This window comes from Thunnus maccoyii, chromosome 3, assembly GCF_910596095.1.
Source record: "Thunnus maccoyii chromosome 3, fThuMac1.1, whole genome shotgun sequence".
NCBI lineage: Eukaryota > Metazoa > Chordata > Actinopteri > Scombriformes > Scombridae > Thunnus > Thunnus maccoyii.
The window spans coordinates 3,884,824-3,903,509 of record NC_056535.1 but is presented as its reverse complement, the minus strand read 5'-3'; the positions used below and the strand labels follow the sequence as shown (position 1 = coordinate 3,903,509).

Below are 18,686 nucleotides of genomic sequence, written 5' to 3'. Positions count from 1 at the left end.
AAATCCCATAACAATTAGTTAACAGATTCAATTTTAATTCTAATTCTAAATCTAATTTCAGTGATTTAATCTTCTCATAGGGGTAGGGGACTGGATGAAACAAAGAAATGCTTGTGATGCAAAAGCACCTTGCAGTAGAGCGAGACTAATAAATCTGCCAAACAATACAATATCAGCCAATATTAGCTTCTCACAGACATAAGAGTATTAGTATATACTGTATATCAGCTTATAAGTGACAAGACACCGCAGTACTGAAATGCCAGATATTTTTGACTAGTTAAGAAACAGTGGTTGTTGATTTTCAACAAGCGTGCACTAACAACTGTAAAATGTCCTGATATGAGGAAAATGTTACTGAAAAACACAAGTTGGCCATGCTATGATTCTAATGGATGTCAATCATGAATTTATCTAATGAGCTGAGATGTTATAACCAAGAAATGACAATAACATAGGTGAAATGAAACCAACAATCTTGGAGTTATAGAGGATTAGGTGGTGATGATCATTATACATTACAACTGATGTTTTCTACTTACTTAATGGACGACATCATAAACACACAATCACACACAAGTGTCTCATTTCTAAAAGCCAATTCATTCCAAAGTTACATCTTCAAGTGAGGTCTTCATGTCAAAATGATGTCTCTGTTAATGACTCAATGTATTGCCTTTTACTTTCATCAATTACAATAATGCACAAACTCTATTTTGTGAGTAAAGGTCTGAAGAAGACATCCTTTGATCCCAAAAAAGCTATTTTGCACATTTGAGATTTAGCTGTCAAATCCTCTTGTTGGAGTGAAACATATTTAGATGTTAGACTACTGAAACATCACCAGGAGGCGCTCTATGCTGAGATGACGTTTATATACATATATCCCTCCAGAAGAGTTCTAGACACTTGTAGAATCAATGCCGAGGCTGAGGAACACCTTTCTTCAAAACGATATCCCCTCATTGGGTGTTTTGATGATGGTGGTGGAGAGCGCTGTCTAACATGTCAGTCCAAAATCTCCCATATGTGTTCAACTGGGTTGAGATCTGGAGACTGCGAAGTCCATAGCATATGATTCAAATAATTTTCACACTTGTCAAACCATTCAGTGACCCCTCGTGCCCTGTGAATTGGGGCATTGTCATCCTGGAAGAGACCACTCCCATCAGGATAGAAATGTTTCATCATATCATCATGACTCAGAACAACTTTGTATTGATTTGTAGTCACCCTTCCCTCTAAGGGGACCACCAGATCCCCTCATAACTTTAATTTGTCACCCGTCTGTGCATATATAAATATTTACTGGAATGGTTGTTATTACAGGGACAGTGGCGAGATGACAGGAATTGAAGGGAGAGAAAGATGGGGGGGGTGACATGCAACAATAGGCCTGGAGCTGGATTCAAACCGCAGATGTTGTGGTTCTATGGCATGCATCTTAACCAGTAGGCTACCGGGGTGCACCAGAAATGAAATACTCATTGTGTAACTTCTGTCCAGAGAAGAACTCAGTTCACACAGTTTGCAGTAAGTGTGTTTAATTCTGTAAGAAGTAGCCCATTGTAACAATGAAAAAATAGTGCTTGTTGAAAATTCCCCACAGTACGTCTCATGTCCTTCGTATTATTATTATCATCAGTGTACCACATTCACCATGTGTCAGCAGATCTACATTACATTGTGTCCTTATATGAGACATATGAGGTGAGAGGCGGGCACTGACTCGTCTCAACAGCTACACAGGCAGGGCGACGTTACACACAGCGGCGTGATACACACACAGGCCATTTCAGTTGAGGCAAACAGCATTTTGCTAAATGCAACAGTGGAGGCAGATTGATGTTTTACATATGCATGTACAACAGAATAGTACAGTGAAAGGTTTTTGGTGCACACAGTATTAAGGACATAAATTGATTGGAAAAGCAAATGCACTGTGGCCTGCTGAATTTGCATTGCCGTAATAATAGCCACAGTTTGCATTTCACTCTAAGAAAACATTGTACATTCTACAGGAACAAAGCCACCTTGCAACTTCTCATCAGAGTTAAGAGTTAACATATGAATTGCTGCATTTCAAATAAAAAAAATTGGAATAAATAAGACACATTGTAGCACCTGCACAGTGTAAAAACATCTTTTGGTTTAAATAAGACCCCCCCTCCCAACAGCTTAAACAGCTGACTTACACATTTAAATAACATTTACATCATGAGAAAGTTTCTCAGTCATTTTCCTACTAACAGTTAGCTAATAAAAGCGACATCTAGTCCTTCACAAATATTACAGTGGAACAGACAAACTGAGCACAGTGGCACATAAACAGAGAATGGCAGTGCTTAGAGGCTATTAAGAGCTTGAAAGAAAAATGAAATGCTAAACCTTCATATTACGTAGTCTTCAAATATCTTGAAAGACTAAAGATTGGCAGATCTCAGCAATATCTGATGTTAGAAACTGGCTTAAAACACAGTAATGCCCAAAAATGAATGTGGATCCCTGTTTGTGACTCTTCTTCTTGTCAGACTGGATCAGGAGTCTTCATTCTCCTCCACAGCTTTGTCATGCAGCTCATGAAGAATTAGAGTCAGGATTGCTTTCAGTGTCGTGTACAAAGACTTCTCTGAGGCAGGGTCGATCTTGAGAGGAAAGAAAAAAAAGCAATCATGGGTTAAAAATGCACATCTTAATATATTCAATATACATCTTCTGGGAATACTCACCTTAGTAAACACTTTTATTGTTTGGTTCAAGAAACTAGTCTCCACATCTTCAGGCATTGGCAGGAGATGAGCAGCACAGTCGAGGATACACAACAAAGTGAGCCGATGACCCTGTCGGGAAGTATGATGCTATCAGATTACATCACATTTTAGCTTCACTTTTAACAGTATTTGGATGTTTCCTTTGGTAACAATAACAGTATCACATGAGTCATTTGAATAGGAAGACAGTTCATTAACTGGATAACTGATTGCTTGTAATGATGTATTTGGATAGCAGACTGAATATTTTCCTACTGTCTCTTCTGGCAGAATGAAGTCATTTAAAACTTTTCCAGTTTTTTTCAAAACTTAATTGTAAATTGTCAGTTGTGCTCTTATGATTTGTGCCACAATCACGCAGCCCTTTTACAACTAGCAGTGTTACTGTACACCAAACTAAACAGCTGGCTGAAACAAAGCTGTGACTGACCATGTAGATGATGTTTTGGCTGATATGACGACTGAACACAGCTACCTTTTCCAATGAGTCGAGGGCGTTCTGTGGGTTAACGTTCCTCTCACTGAGGGCTTTCACATCCTCGCTGCTGATGACGGGATCCTTCAGCTGCTCCAGCCACGACCACATCAGACTGGATAGAACCAGCGGATCTCTCTCCATATACAGCCTCTCCCACGCACCCTCTCTGGAGTTGAGCTCTGTCTGTGGTTCATAACAAAGAGCACTCTGACAATGAACTGATTGAAATGAAGTAGCAATAAGCAAAAAAAATACAGGTTTCCATCAGGACTAAACAATGGACTGAAAATGTCCTGCAATCATGGTTCTTTCTGTTACACAGTCCATTGATAAAAACGAACACAATGGTCTGTTCATGTTTGTTTTTGTAAATTGGAGCTCTAAATTAATGTTGTATGGTGTAAACTTGAACATACTCATACTCACATTGAACTGTGGATAAAAAAATGAAAACTCTGAATATGAGCTAAGCAAGATAAAATAAGACATCAAATCTTAACACTGCAGGTAGGTGTAGTACTAGTCCACACAAGAGTAGAGTGGATCAGATATATTTTAGATATATAACTTTGTGTATTATCTGAGCAGCCTACCTGCCACATTGAGACTTTGGAGGGGAGGTCCTTGTCTGCCAGGTCCATGACCAGAGCTTTGGCCACCAGCAGGCGTCTGCACTCTGGGGAGAGCTCAGACTGAAGGGTAAAGAAGGGAACCTCTGTGATCTGCCCTCCGCCTGCTCCTCCACCTGCTGACACATCCGCGTCCGGCTGCTCCTCTCTGGCTACCAGTTTGCTCTTGGTTGACAAAGCTGGCAGTGTGGCATTACAATGAGCTTTTCTCCCCTGCTCAGACAGATCAAGAGACAAACTCTGATACCCCTTATGAAGCTGCTTTATTAAAATTGAGGATCTGGTGTCTTGTTTTGCTTCTGAAATCGGGTCCTGAATGCTGCTGAAAATATCCTGAGGAAAGAGGTCACAAAACCTGGGTGCGTTACGAGCTGTAAGGCTGCTATGAGACAAGGAACGTTTAATCAGGCAGTTGATTGGCAGTTTGTTGCTCATCAGACTTGCCAAATGGTGCTGCCGTGCTCCGAGTTTGTGAAGGACAGAGTCGCTGTAACTGAGGCGCTTGTTGTTGGACAGAGAAGATCTCAGATGGCTTTCTGCATCCTGCTGCCTCCAGAGCGGGTCGAGGTCATTGTCACTGGCAAGAGGTTGATCGTGAGGAGGTCTGGACTGTAGAGCTGGTGGGCTGAGAGGATTAGATGAACAAGGTGGCACAGGGATCCCCTTCCCTCTCATCTCCTTCCCAAGCTGCTGAAGGGCCTGCTGAGACACAGTCTTCTCCACCTCGGCTGTGAGGTCGGGGATCTCCAGCCATTCGTCCTCGATCACCATCTGTCGGTTCGCTGCGATGTCGACGAGGAGCCTGCACACCAGCTGGACAATCTTTGGCACATTCTTCATCTGCCGTGCCTCGTAGCCGTGCAGCAGGTGGCGCTGCCGGGTAAGGTACTGGGACAAGGTGACGGCGCTCGCTTTGGGTTCTGCGCAGGAGAAAACGCTTCTGAGAGGAACCAGGAACTGAGCGAACTCCCTGACACACAGCAGCTGGCCTCTAGTCTGGATGGAGTTGGGCCTCTTGGCTCGCACAAACAGGATGGCTTGGTCAGCGCTCATCCGGGACGTGAAGACCAAGTAACACGCCAACAACACGCCTGCATGAGGAAAAACACAAAATAGAAAACTGATATTTTTACAAGCATGAATGAGGATCTGAGCCTGTCAAGTGTTCTGTTCAGGCTTATACAGTATTAAACCTCTAAACGAGTCAGTTAGAGACTGTGTCCAACTCTGTTTAACACCACTGTGGGTCTTAACTATGCAATTTGGATAGGATGGATATGATACTAAAAGACTGAGGCTAAAGCTGCTTGTTCAAGGCAAAAAGTCAGCATCATCACCAGCAGATGATCCAGGTAGACGTGGAAATTAGCAACAGCATTGTTCTTGTATTTCAGAGTAGAGCTAGTTAGACTTAGTATTGTGATACCTGAAGGCTGTTTCATTGTAACATAACCCTGTTCGGGTGCTTCACCCGTGTACACATCAACATGTAAAGCTTGACAGATCTGTTGTACCTTGTTACAGTTGATAAGCTATGATTGGACAAATGCTGTTGGGGGATGGTGTTTAGTAACTGATTCATTGCTGGAGTTACAAACCTGTTCTTCCAAGACCGGCATGGCAGTGGACAGCCATTTTCCCTTCTTGGACAGCGAATGACATGACTTTCACCATGTCAAGGATTGTAGTCAGAGATGCCACACCATAGTCCTTCCAACCAAAGTTGTAGTAATAGACTGAAATACACAAATTCAGAAAAATACTATTTAACACTGAATTACGAAGTTGTTTGTTTAAAATGACCTAAGCTGGACATGAATTGAGCAACACCTACAGCGAGATAAGCAGCCTGTGTTCATACTGGAGGTTCAACAGTGTTCAAAATGCAGCTGATGCTTTGATGAGGTGACTTGGGTAAAGATCTCAGGAGAGCTTGTTAGGAGGAGGAATCAAGCCTGATCCTCCGAAGACATATATGGAATCCCTCAGTAATTACTTGGTTACTAGGGACCACATCACATTCCGGATGTAGGCAAAAATACAACACTGATGGTGCTGAGGAAAATGTTCAACCTACCTTAGTCTCATCTAACACCTGCTACCACTCTCATTCAGAATGCTGAGATACTGGGGGGCAACATGTGCAACAGATGAAATGTGTTATATAGAGATTCATTTTCTACCACTGTTCTCTAGTCATGCTGTCTCCTCTACACCTTGTACAAATGTGTGTAGCTCTGAGATCTCCCTAATACAGATCAGAGTTGCACCACATATCTATAAATAAATCCATAATTTAGTTTAAATATTAAAGGTAGAGTCAGCAATTCTAATCCAATACACTTTTTGTCAAATTCAGTGAATATCTCCTGACGGTGCGCTAGCTGTCTATTCTGTGTCTGCGCTGAAAAAAAATCCGGTGTTCATACACAGCACTGGCTCTGTAAATGGGCATGTAAACACTGCTCTGAGCGAGCCACACGACACTATTCCAGCCAATCAGCAGCAAGTGTTCATGCTCGTGCACAGGACAGGGGGAATTCATTGGAGCAGCTGTCTGTGTGAGGACATGAGAGGACATTGAATGGTGGGGGAGGGCTGGTGAACTAGAGAGAGAGAGGCCGTGGCCAATTTACATAGAAAGTCTCAAACCGTGTGTTTCTTTTATACTCCGAGTCTGTTTCTGTTGTGTTTAGTGAAGTGTAATATGAGCAAACAGCTGTTTAAATCACACAAATATCTTCCTCCAGAATGACTGACTCTACCTTTATGTCCTCACTACTTTTTCAGTGCTTCCTACTGCAAAGGAAGGTTTCAGCTCATGACTGCTTTACTAATATGTAACTCTGTTTCTAAAAATATCTGTGGTAACACAAAGTCACCACAATATTGCAACATGTAACAAAACATCCAAAATAATGGTTTTAATGGAACCAGAGACATTAATGGACAAGTTCATCTGCTATCTCCTTAGTGCTAGCTGTTCAGTTGAGCCAAATTATTGTGTTACTTTCTTTAATGGTACATAACAAATATTTCTCCCCGGGTTAAGAAGTATTATCTTAGGTCTGTTTAGTCAGAGAGGTGGTGAAAAACTGTTATTAACATCTTGTTAAGTTATTAAAATGAATGCATTTGCAACAATTAACATATCCAGCAGACATGGAGCAACATTATCATTCATTTGGAGTTGTGTTTTGGTCCATGGTGAATGTAAGTCCAATATTCACTCTCTTTAGCTTTGCTTTGGTCTCCACCAATATCCTGAGGGAAATATCTGCTAAATGCTCCACTATGTTCACCAGTTAGTCGCTAACTCTGTCTGTCTGCCATTTGTTGTTGGGGATGTAGTGTACAATATGCAGTCTGAGCTTTTTTTTTGCTGAAAAGCGCTGCCTGCTGCTGCTGGAAATGAGGTCGATGAAAGCGAAGTTACAGGTCCAGAAACACTAAAACAATGATCCAAAATAGGCTCTGTAAACCTGAGGAGGACTGTAGAGTGACCTTTTTCACATTATCCTCAGTCATTTGATCCATTGTTAATAAAAAAGAAACATTGATTAGAGCAGATTTAAGGCTATAATGATATAAGTTTTATAAGCAGTGGGACCAACTTACAAAATGAATTCAATTTTTACACCATTGTTTTTTCATGCTGCATTTTGGTCAGGTAAAAATGTCTCTCCATTATCTGTCACTCCATTATCTAATCTTCTACTCACTTACTGAGCCAGGTTTTTTGTAGTAAGCTAATTTTGTTTACTGGGTACCAGTCACCTAAGCAACACTTACATCTAGCAGTAGGTAAACATTAGGTAACAACTAAGCTCTAAGAACTAGTATGAGTGATACAACTAGCACTAGTGTTTTGAAAAATGGAAATGTGACACTATACATAATTGCATTAAAATTCATTTTCACAATTTATATCTCCATTGCTTCATGTTTACATCACCAAAGACACCCAGGATTTTGTTTTTTTTTCTGAACTTTGATGTAACCTTGTCTGTAAATCAAATTACCACTACATACAGTGTATCCACACTGGTGTGTTTCACTGTTTGATGACACTCACTGCCTGCTTCCATGAAAGTTTCAGGTCGATAAGTGAAACCGCTCTCCTGCTCCAGTGGGTTGCCACAGCTGGCGTGTTCTCCTGGCCGCTGCAGGTTAATGACCGTCTTCAAACCACACCTGAGCACAGCAACATGCCCCAGTCAGTGTTAACGCAACAGACCATAATATCCACTGCACTATTCACACACTGACATCTGACAGCTGGAGCAAACCATTCACCCAATCTCCATTTCACTCATTTCAATCTAAATGTTAATAAAGAATCACATGACAATACATCTGAATTCAAACACACATGAAAGAAGGAGACTACTGTACCTTTGAAATTGTTCAATTATATTATATTTCTCTATGATTTCAGTGGAAGGCCTTGCCATAGCTAGCAAGTTGTCAGTAATCCTGTAAGTGGAGGATATTAAAAATTAGACAGTTGAGCAAAATCATAAACATAGGTAAGTGTTTGATTAGGGCTGTTTAGCAAGAGAAGGCAATTTCTGTGCTTTTACTTTATCACAAAGTAAAAACATGACTTTCAAGAGCTGAAGATACCAGGAGAGACATCCAAACACCCTGCAAACATACTGATGCTCTTAAACTACAAATCTCACTTATTTTCCATTTTCCATCAATTATTCCATTTTAAAATCAGTGACATGATCATAGTGCAAAGCAAAAACCAGGACTATTGACTTGTCATGGAACTATTGATGTGGACGTCTGTGACCTGCATTGATACAGCACAGCGCTGAGGGGAAAAGAACATGAGCACTCAGGGCTGTATGAAAGGCAGTGGAGCCCAACGTACCAGGACGAGTACAGTCCTTTGATGGCTTGCTCCTCATCACTCCAGCGAGAGGGGTTCTCATATTTACATGCTTTCCCTCCACAGGCCATGGAGCACTGCATGTGACCCGGGATGACATGCCTCAAGGTCTCCCCCATCTTGGTGTACTTTGCTGTAGGGATCCTCGTGTTAGCTGTGGAAAAATAAAACAAGCTAATGAAAAAACAAGCAGACATCAATGCTTGATCCAAACATTAGCAGCTAAAAATTCTCTATGCTAAAACACTAGTTATTTCCTCAGTGTTGTTACATCTCCTGGTCTTGCGTTCAGTGAGAGGCTGAGTCTGGTTCACGCTGACAGCCACCATCACTCTCTGGGAGGAGGAGGAGAGGATCTCCAGGGCAGAACTCCGTCTGCGCTGCAGGACCTTCAACAGGATGTCCGAGGCAGAGTGCCTGCGGTCGTGCCTCCTCGCGCTGCTTGTCATCTCCCCAGCTAAGGAGTGCCGGCCTCGCTGCTGCTGCTGCTGCTGCATCTTACAGTCCGTGCTGTGCTGCTGCTGCTGCTGCATGCAGTGCGAGCATCTCTGTCCTAACAAAGACTCCACAGCTCTGTGCCCATAGTGAATCATCACAACAATCACCCCTTGGCAAACAGGGGCAAATACAACCTATCAGTTCATCAGCAGCATTTGAAGTGTCACCATGACAACCATCTCCAAAGTCGTCAGTGGGAGGTAGATGGGGGCGAATGTTGCGCACACACACACACACACACACACACACACATCGCACAGATCTGAGGCAGGTGGCTTGTAACTGAAAGAGGAAAATGTCGTGGCTGCTTGCTTAAAAGGATGTACATCTGGTGGTGAACAGCCTCCAACACACAATCAAACACAGAGTAGACAGTAGACACAGTAGACAGATAGTTTATGTAACACAAAATGCACATAGATGTGAATAATACTATTATCTATGTTTATGTAAAACACCATTTTGAAAACTGCTTGTAATTTTCTAGGCCTGCAATTATCTTTTTATTATAAGATATTGATATTATGTTTGATTCATTCTTTTCTTTTTGTAACAACAGTGATTTAAAGTGATTTATTATAAAAATGATTGTTTTGTCGGCCCAATAGTCAATTAAATGATGAGCTAATAAAATAAAATTAAGAAAAGTAAGAAAACAGACATATTTTGAAAAGGCAGAACAAGTAAATATTTGTTATTTTACTTGATAACTGACTTTAACAGTAAATCAATTCTTATAGTCATTCTTCTACTGATCCACTAAACTAATTTATATGCTTGTTGTTTCAACACCAACATTAAAATACTACTATTTTTAGTTGCAACTACTTCAACTGTAACAATAAACAGTAATAATTACAGTCATTATCTTATTACATACATGCATAGATTCATTTCTGTACTTGAATGTCAACGACAGAGGAGCTGTAACAACAGGAGGACTTGTACCCGCCGGGTTAACACATGTAATTGTAACGCTGATATTGTGTTCGAAGCTAGCTCAACAACTCAGCAGCCAGTCCATCAAACTGAAGCCAAAAGGTGAAACGATACTCTTGACTCACTGCGGCTCTCAGTGTGTGGGAGCAGCAGGCAGACTGACTAAAAGCAAAGACGAGAGACGAGACAGAAAGGAGATGACTGGCTGCACAAGCTATGATCATAGAATACATAGAAGATCAGCAACAATACAATATTCAGTTTGCATCTTTTCAATCTGTTAGTGGGTTATCTGAACTGTCTTATAAAAAATGAATATTAGAATATTTTAGAAAGGACGTCGACGTCAAGTATATAGTACGATATTTAAGAAATCATGATTGGGTTTTCTTTTGTTTATTAGTCAAATGTGTCAATTAAAATACAACATATAACAAGAGATATTTTGTGTTTTATCGTTACCCTCCACTAAGCACCAGTTTTAAAGATGGTCAACCAGTCAATTGGTTCCAGTGGAGACTAACCACACTGAAAAGATTTTAAATCTATCAATTATACAAATTTTTCCCAGAATGCATTATTAATATATTCAATCTCAATTAGGATAGCCAATGATGGCATGCAATAATACATGACTGTGTCTGTTTTATTCATCACATACATAACAGATGTTTCATTCACTGAGCACTGGTAACCACTATCAATACTGCTGGTTATATTATTTGATGTAATATAAGTGAAAAGGTTTTCTTAACCTGTAAACTGCTTTAGTTATTATTACATATCTTAGCAACCATTCTAATGAGATAATAGACCTGCGGACCACTTTTAAGTTATTAGTATACAATATCAATTTTGTGGACCTTACATACCATAATAAATCAGTTATGTGCATAAAATCTGAGATAACATGTATGGTTTGTTTCACCTGCAAGTTTTGTCTCGATGACAAAGCTGCCCTGCAAATTGCCAGCTCATGATTCCAAATAAAATAAAATCTTGTCTGACTCCTGTTTAATTTCAACATCATCATCATCATATGAACAGGTGACAAAACTTCACTGAATTAAACCATTTCAAGTCTATAATCCTGTGCTTTGCAAATAAAAACTGCAGCTTTGTGTTGTGTGTATGTGTTGCAGAGCTCTCCTACCTGTCTCCATCTCTCCACTGTGGGCTCCACTCATGGAGTAAGGCAGGTCACTCAGTATGCTGACACCAGCTGCCATGGTAGGGGCTGAGAGGTGTGGATAAACATTGTGTCAAAGGCAGATTGAAAAAAAAAAAAAAAAAAAAAAAATCAGCTTACAAGCACAAGCTAGGGTTGTGCTGATAGCACAAACAGTCACAAGGTGCACAACACAAATGAGATATGAGGAGCGTGAGTGGTGTTGCCTGGCAGGATAACCCAGGAGAGAAAGGGAAATGTGCAAACTGAGCCACCATGTCAGCAGCTCATGTGTCAGTCTGACCGCCGCACCTCTGGGAGCAGCTGGGCGTGGCCTGGGGACAACAGTGGGAGCGAGGAGCACATTCGAGATCCAAGGTGCTGAGTTACAAACAGCACTGACTTCAGCATCACCCACACGAGGCAAGTGGAGAGGCTTCAAGATGAGCATGCACAGCCTCATTAGCTCCCCTCACACTGAGCCTGGAGGTCTACCTGCATATTTCATCAGTTGTTGTCTATAGTAATATCTTAAACTGCTATAGGCAGTTTTTTATTAGGCTAATTCCTGCATTTTTAAGAGACTGATGCCACATGTATCAATTATTCAGATGAACACATCCACCTGCTATTGTGTAACTGCAGAGCAATACTTCTTGACTTGCGCATCTGATTTATGTAGCCTGATATCAGAGTTGTGTCACAGATCACCCAGAGTGTCAATTTAACTCTGGGGACGTGTTTCTCACGTTTCACCCACAGCCCTAATGGGCTTCATCACCTGTGCTAACTGGTGTTGCAGGAGTGAAACTCTGCACCTTTACAGCTCTCTGCCTCACTGTGACCCATTAACAATTGAGCAGGATCTTCACATGCTAACTTTTTGATGGGCAAATGATTCCTTGACCTTTGCCTTTTCCTTCCTCTTTGATAAAACTGTTTATGGTGTCAACAAAGAGAAAGGAGTCTGCATGATCACTTGTACTTGATTGCATTCAGACAGTTTCACAAACTGATAGCATTAGCACTTTTCCTAACTTATCAAAAATCTCAATGATTATTTACATTTAAGTATTTTTTACCCTCATTTTCCTCTCTACTCTTATGTATACCTGTATGTAGCAATTTCATGTCACAAATCACAGTTTCACCTTGACTCACAAGGTGAGACTCTAAACCTTCTGCACTGTGAATGTGCAAACCGACAAAACTATGCTAATGCTTGGTTCATGTTCTTGTGTGCCTGCTAGGAAAATACTGTATATTCAGTAGAGGCATCTGTTGCATTAAACTAGTGTTGAAACTACTGCCTGATTAAATGATAAGTCAACAGACAGAAAATATGATTTTGATAATCATTTTCTTGTTGAAGTCATTTATAAAACAAGTCTTGGAGTCTACAGCTATGCTAGCAGCTCTCTGAGGCTGTACATAGGCACAGCAGTGCTTTGAGCTAAATGCTTCTCTCAGCATGCTAACATGCTCACAATGCTAACATGCTAATGTTTTTGCAGGTATTTGCTCATAAATCAAAGTTAAGGCTGCAGTAATTAGTCGATTAATCAATTAGTCGATCAACAGAAAATTAATCTGCAACTATTTTGATAAACAATTAATCATTTAAGTCATTTTTCAAGCAAAAGTGCCAAACATTTGATGCTTCCAGCATCTTAAATGGGAGAAATGGCTGATTTTCCTTGTCTAGCATTAAAGTACATTCAGTATTTGGGGGATTTGGTCTGTTGCTTGGACAAAAGTTCTACAAAATTGTCATTTAACAGCATTTTCTGCAATTTCAGAGACAGGTCACGTTTAGGTCACAATGTACTACAGAGTCAGGCTCCTGTAGTCTATGAATAATTGATGGTGTAAAGTAAGAACCTGTGTTTTCCATCCACAACTGTTTTTAGACTTCTTTTACATTGTAATCCACACTTCTTGTTACAAACTGATATGGCACCAAAACATAGTATAACAGCAGCTGAAGTGCTTCCAATATTGTGGCCGGAAAGACACCTATCCAATCAGTTCAGCTGGAGCCTGACACCACTTGGCAGTGTTTATAGGAAGCTCTTGGTAACAAGGTGGTGAAAGAGAAGGTGTTCTTCATCACCAATGTGACGTATGCACATCAAATATTAACAATTACATGAAAGCGAGCTAATTGCAGTGACCAAAAATAAATCCCTTCAGTCGCATACTAAGACCAAATTAAATTAACTTAAATGCTTTACATATTTGTGGTAGATCCATAAGCTTGTGTTGTTTCCACTGGGAAGCCAGAGTGTTGGTGGATATGAGAAAATGGTGTGAAGGCTGAGATATCTTTCAGAGATGTAACTAATGAGTGTGGGATGTGAGAGGCATTTCCACTGAGTGTGCTAATAAAGAAATATGGCCAACGAGATGGTGCTTTTCACACTATGTTTAAGCTGTGACAATGTGTTTGAAAGAATTCTAGTGAGACAGAAAGCATACCAGCCAAATAAATGGTCTTCATGACACTACAGCAAGGCTATGAGTCACAGTGGCATGAGTAGAATCCCACTCTTAACACAGTAAATGGGGAGTGGGATGCTGAGTAGTGCTGGTATTTATTCTGTGGCTAATGAGCTTGTTAATTGTTCTCCCAGGTGTTCATTCAGCTAGAATGCTAAAACTAGCCTAAATCCAGCAGAGGTCTAGTGGTGTGTTTTGATAATCATTTGACAATCAATTCCCCTCACCACCTGGTAGCATCGAACATCACACAAGTGATGAGATCAAATATATCGCCTTTAAAACCAGGTGCATAAGTCCGTTTGTTTTTAAATGTTTGTGCTGAGTTGAAATATCTAGAAAGCATGATTTAGAAATTACAGGACATTTGTGCAGATAGTGCAGAAAGGGTTGATTGCAAATGTTTCACTCGTGGATTTTGTTCAGTGTAAAGTAAGCAAATGTTTTACGAGGGATACTAGTTACAGGTAAGGAACAGATGTTCTCAATAGCTAATCAAGTGAACAGAGCAAATAATAGCTCTGTCCCAATTCAGGGGCCGCATGCTTTGAAGGACGCGGTCTACAAAGGCGTGTCCTTCGTAGACCGCAGAGGCCAAACCGAACATTGGTAAATGAGACAGTCTGGTCTACAGAGGATTTCTTATTTGCGTCACCAGCTGTTTCCACCCTTACCCTTGCGTCACAAAGCGCCACTCTTGTCTCCTAGCAACCTTAACGGCTGCAGTTGAAAATCAGGACACACGATTGAGCAGATTGACAAACAGGTGTTATTTGGATAAACTGACCACATATCTGGATTTTAATTGCTTACTTTCTCGCTTGAAAAAATATTCAAACTTAATAAAGTGACGTAATAATGGTCCTAGAATGAAAATGACAACAGCTTAGCCTGGCTAAAAATCTCCACCATCGCTGCTGGTTGGTGTGATGACCGACAAGAGGTTAGAATACACCCTCAGGGCTGCATTACTTCATACTCTCATGTTAGACTGAGGGCAGACTGGACGCTACAGTGAATAACTATCGCCTCTTGAAGTACACAGTGGTATTAAGAGACAGGATGGGCCGTGGCTAGCTGATTAGCATGCTAACTTATATAACAGTATATCTCTGCAACACAATACACAGATGTCTTCGACATAGTGTCAAAACTGTTATTTCTTCACATTCTGTTGATAATTTTAGTTAATTTTGGAGTGTTTTGAACTAAAATTCGTACATATAGCACCTTTAAGTTCTAATCAATTGTAATTGTAATTGCAATAACTCTGACATGACATACACTAAATGCGGAATGAAGAAAATAAAAGCTCACCAGACAAAACATTAGAATTAACAGCCAGTCAAACTAGAGGAATCTTAAACAGCAGATATGTGACTATAATCCTTTGATCACTCACTATTCCCCATATAATAGACTCCGTTCTATAGTGACCACTTTGGACTTTTAACAGTCACCATCATTTTGCGTCATCATCAAAGACTAATGTTGGAAGATATCTACTTGATTTGATTTGGACAAGTCATGGAAGTTTCATATTAGCTTCAGATAAACTTTTCAATACATTTTTGCACAGAAGGACAGCGAATTTTGGTCCCCATCACTTACATTATAAGTGCATTATGAAGGGATCTTATAATAGTCTGTATGTACAGGAGGAATGATTATGGCAAGAAAAACATATTTCAATGTTCATTTGGGCTCCTGGCTATTGTTTTAAGACAGACTTGAAAAGTTGTGGACCTGTCCTGTAAGGGCACAATAAACAATAAGCAAATAAAGTGCACTATATAGTAAACAGGGAGTGATTTTGGACAGAGCCTAGGATTTGTCATAGCAGATCATAGCTACATTTAGGTGCGCCAGTTCAAAGACTAGGTACTGTTCATGTTGACTTATTGACATGCCTGACTGGAACACTTAAATGGGTAATAGCCCTCACTAAAGTTATCAGGTACATCTGTGCTTTCGATATGACAGAGGTCTAAATAGGAGCAAAAGTATTAACAAATCTTAGATACCAAACTTCATATTTTAATGCAAGTAATCCAGATGATGGTGACGGAGAACTGGTGCATGCATCAACAGAGGTAAAAGTCCATTCTTTTAAATCCCAGTATTTATGTCACATTTTGCCGATACTGAAGAATAATATTACAGTCACTGCTCGGCATGAATAGCCCTCTTTATAATGACACTCCACATACTCTATCACCTCCTCTGACTGCAAGTAAAAACGTGATAATATCATCATAACGCTGCTCCTAATAACCTGACAGTGTCTGCTGTATAGCAGAGAGATTGATGCTGTCATAGATTGCTTGATACTGGTTCCTCTCTTCTTATTTTCCACATCAACGTTTGTCCAGTTCACTCAGCTAATAAGCAGGTTTTTCTCTTAGTGGCTTCATGTCAGTTCTTTGCGTAACGTTATTTATGTCATATCTTAGTTCACATCTCGTTGGTTTTAAAGTCGCAACATTTGTTTATGCAGGGAGAGAATAACGTTAGGTTGTGTAACATTAACGTTAGCCCTGCAGCAGGGTGTCTGGTGCTGATGCTGCAAGCTGCAGACTTAAGGCTAATTAGCTTACAGTACTGTGTTAAGTAAAGCTAGCATAGTAGCTTTAAAAAAGGCCTAACTTACCGTTTTCCTGTCCTCTGAGTCCAGGGCTTTGTCTAGAATTTCTGACATAGTCAATTCATCTCTCTGAAGCCATGCTTGTTTTATCGTTGGCACGTAGCAAAGCGGTTTTTTCCTCTAGCCACATCATTTGGTCAGCTAAGTGAAGCTAGCTCACTAGCTAACTTAGCAACCTGACATGTTGTCATGTAGAACGGTGCCGTTGCGTCACGTGACCAAACACACCGCTCCGTATGCACATTTTTACTATCGTCTGCTGATAGTTTGGATTTATTCATCAAAAAATACTGAACCTTTGTGCATGATTAAAATTACATTGATATAGTTTTAACAGGACAGTGAAAACAAAACTTTTTGGGTCTCTGTGCAACAACTCTATCTGTATTTTTATTTTAAAAAGTGATTCATGATTAGTCTTTAGTTATTAATTCATCTCTAAATTTTAATTCTTATACTTTGTTTTCAATTATTTTGTTTGTTTGTGTTCTGTATACTGTACTTCTTCTGTGTACTGTAGTTACATAGTCTTGCAGAGACTGAGTCTCTTGACTTTATAATGACCTAATAATAATCATCTAATAATGATCATCGTCTTTTTGTGCTTAATGGCATTTTATTTTATGCACTTTGTTTTTGTCTTTGTGTTGACTTGTCCAATTATCATCCTAACACATTATGAAATATATAAAGTTTGCTTTTCACTGTTGTTTGTGTGTATGATTGAATTCTCTGCTGAGGTAATATGTCTGAAAGAAAAGGCTCTCCTCCAAACCCATGTAGTAAACAGTGCTCAGCCTGTAACTAAAACACTGCTTCTGCTGCAACTGGCTGACAGGTCCCAGAAAAAAGAGGACTGTTGCGTGAGGGTATTTCTTTATTATGAGGTCCTCTGGTGCAGCCTAGTGGCTGCTGATTCAAATACTGCCGTTGAGTTGAATTATAAATGACTATCTGGAGGCTATGGAACAGAAAACTGAAAAACAACAATGGCTGACAGACAAGTGTGGACCACATTGATCATTCAAACATCTGAAAATGTTTGCTTACAAAATGCAATTTGAAGAACTGTAATAAGCTTGTAATCAGTATCAGCAGGCTGTAAATTTTCTTCTGTATCAAAATAAGCTGTAACATTGATTCTGTTACACTGAGTGAAATACAGGCTGCATTCATGAACAATCAGTGTTGCAAATCAGATAATTTACCAGTGTGGATCTGGTGACAAGATGGATACATTTACAGAATTCCTCTTGGACATCAAGCGGAAATTTAAGCATGCTGTAGTGACCTCTTTATTTACATGTTTTACACATTTGCTGTCTTTAACATTGACATAGCCTTTCAAAAACAGTCAATATATCCTTTTAAAAAGCTTTATCTGTAATGAAATTAGTGTTTATTTTGATTAGACTTTTTGCTCATCATGACACAGCTGTAAAATAACAATAAGTTAGTTACTATCTAAAGGCCCTGCACACCTACACAGGTGTTTTCACTTGATGTTGATTAGACCTTTGCACAGGTTAACATCGTGCAGCGCTATGCTGGAATATACATGATGTTACAGAACCCTATACACTTATAAGAATGATAAAGGTGTCATTTGTTCTACCGTGATGCGTTCAACAAAACTAACAAGAAAATGAGAGATTTCGACACAGTCTGTCCTGAGAAGAGGTGTCACCCGGCAAAATAAATGGAAACACCTGTGTGAGTGACCATAGTTGTGTAAGGGCTGTAATACTTCTCCGTATTGTAATATAGTACTTTAAGTCATCAATGGCATTGACTGGATTCCATATGAAACATGCTGAAATGTAAATGGCATCCACATGAACAAAGGTGTGCACAGTCACTACTGTATGAGAGGCAAAAGACAAATAATGAAAGTGTTTTCCTTCATTCGGGCAGACTGTGGTGTAGGAAGAGTGGCGCACAGACAGCAGTCATTCTTGCCAAGTGATAAATACAGACAAGATGTGATTTTTTTTTTCTTTCTTCTTCTTCTTCTTTTTTATTTATTTATTTATTTTTTTTTTTTTACAAATTACACTTTTGCATTAAAGTCACATGCAGGACAGGTTTTCCTCAAGCAATGACTAATCACTAAAGACTGTGAATTAAGGGTGCTGATGATTGGATAAGACAGCTAACAGA

The 18,686-nt window shown here is 39.9% G+C and overlaps 1 protein-coding gene across 1 annotated transcript; it reads right to left on the bottom strand.

Annotated features, from left to right (window-relative positions):
* Positions 1 to 2,129: 2,129 nt before the first annotated feature.
* On the bottom strand, positions 2,130 to 16,922 carry ptpdc1a (protein tyrosine phosphatase domain containing 1a). The gene is made up of 10 exons (XM_042406915.1): positions 16,533 to 16,922; positions 11,369 to 11,452; positions 8,761 to 8,932; positions 8,274 to 8,354; positions 7,954 to 8,072; positions 5,477 to 5,614; positions 3,843 to 4,969; positions 3,247 to 3,432; positions 2,730 to 2,840; positions 2,130 to 2,645 (listed from the first exon to the last, which is right to left on the bottom strand). Exons 2-10 carry the CDS (start codon positions 11,442 to 11,444, stop codon positions 2,538 to 2,540), a joined length of 2,118 nt encoding a protein of 705 aa, XP_042262849.1. The 5' UTR covers positions 11,445 to 11,452; positions 16,533 to 16,922; the 3' UTR covers positions 2,130 to 2,537.
* Between the last annotated feature and the right edge of the window lie 1,764 nt (positions 16,923 to 18,686).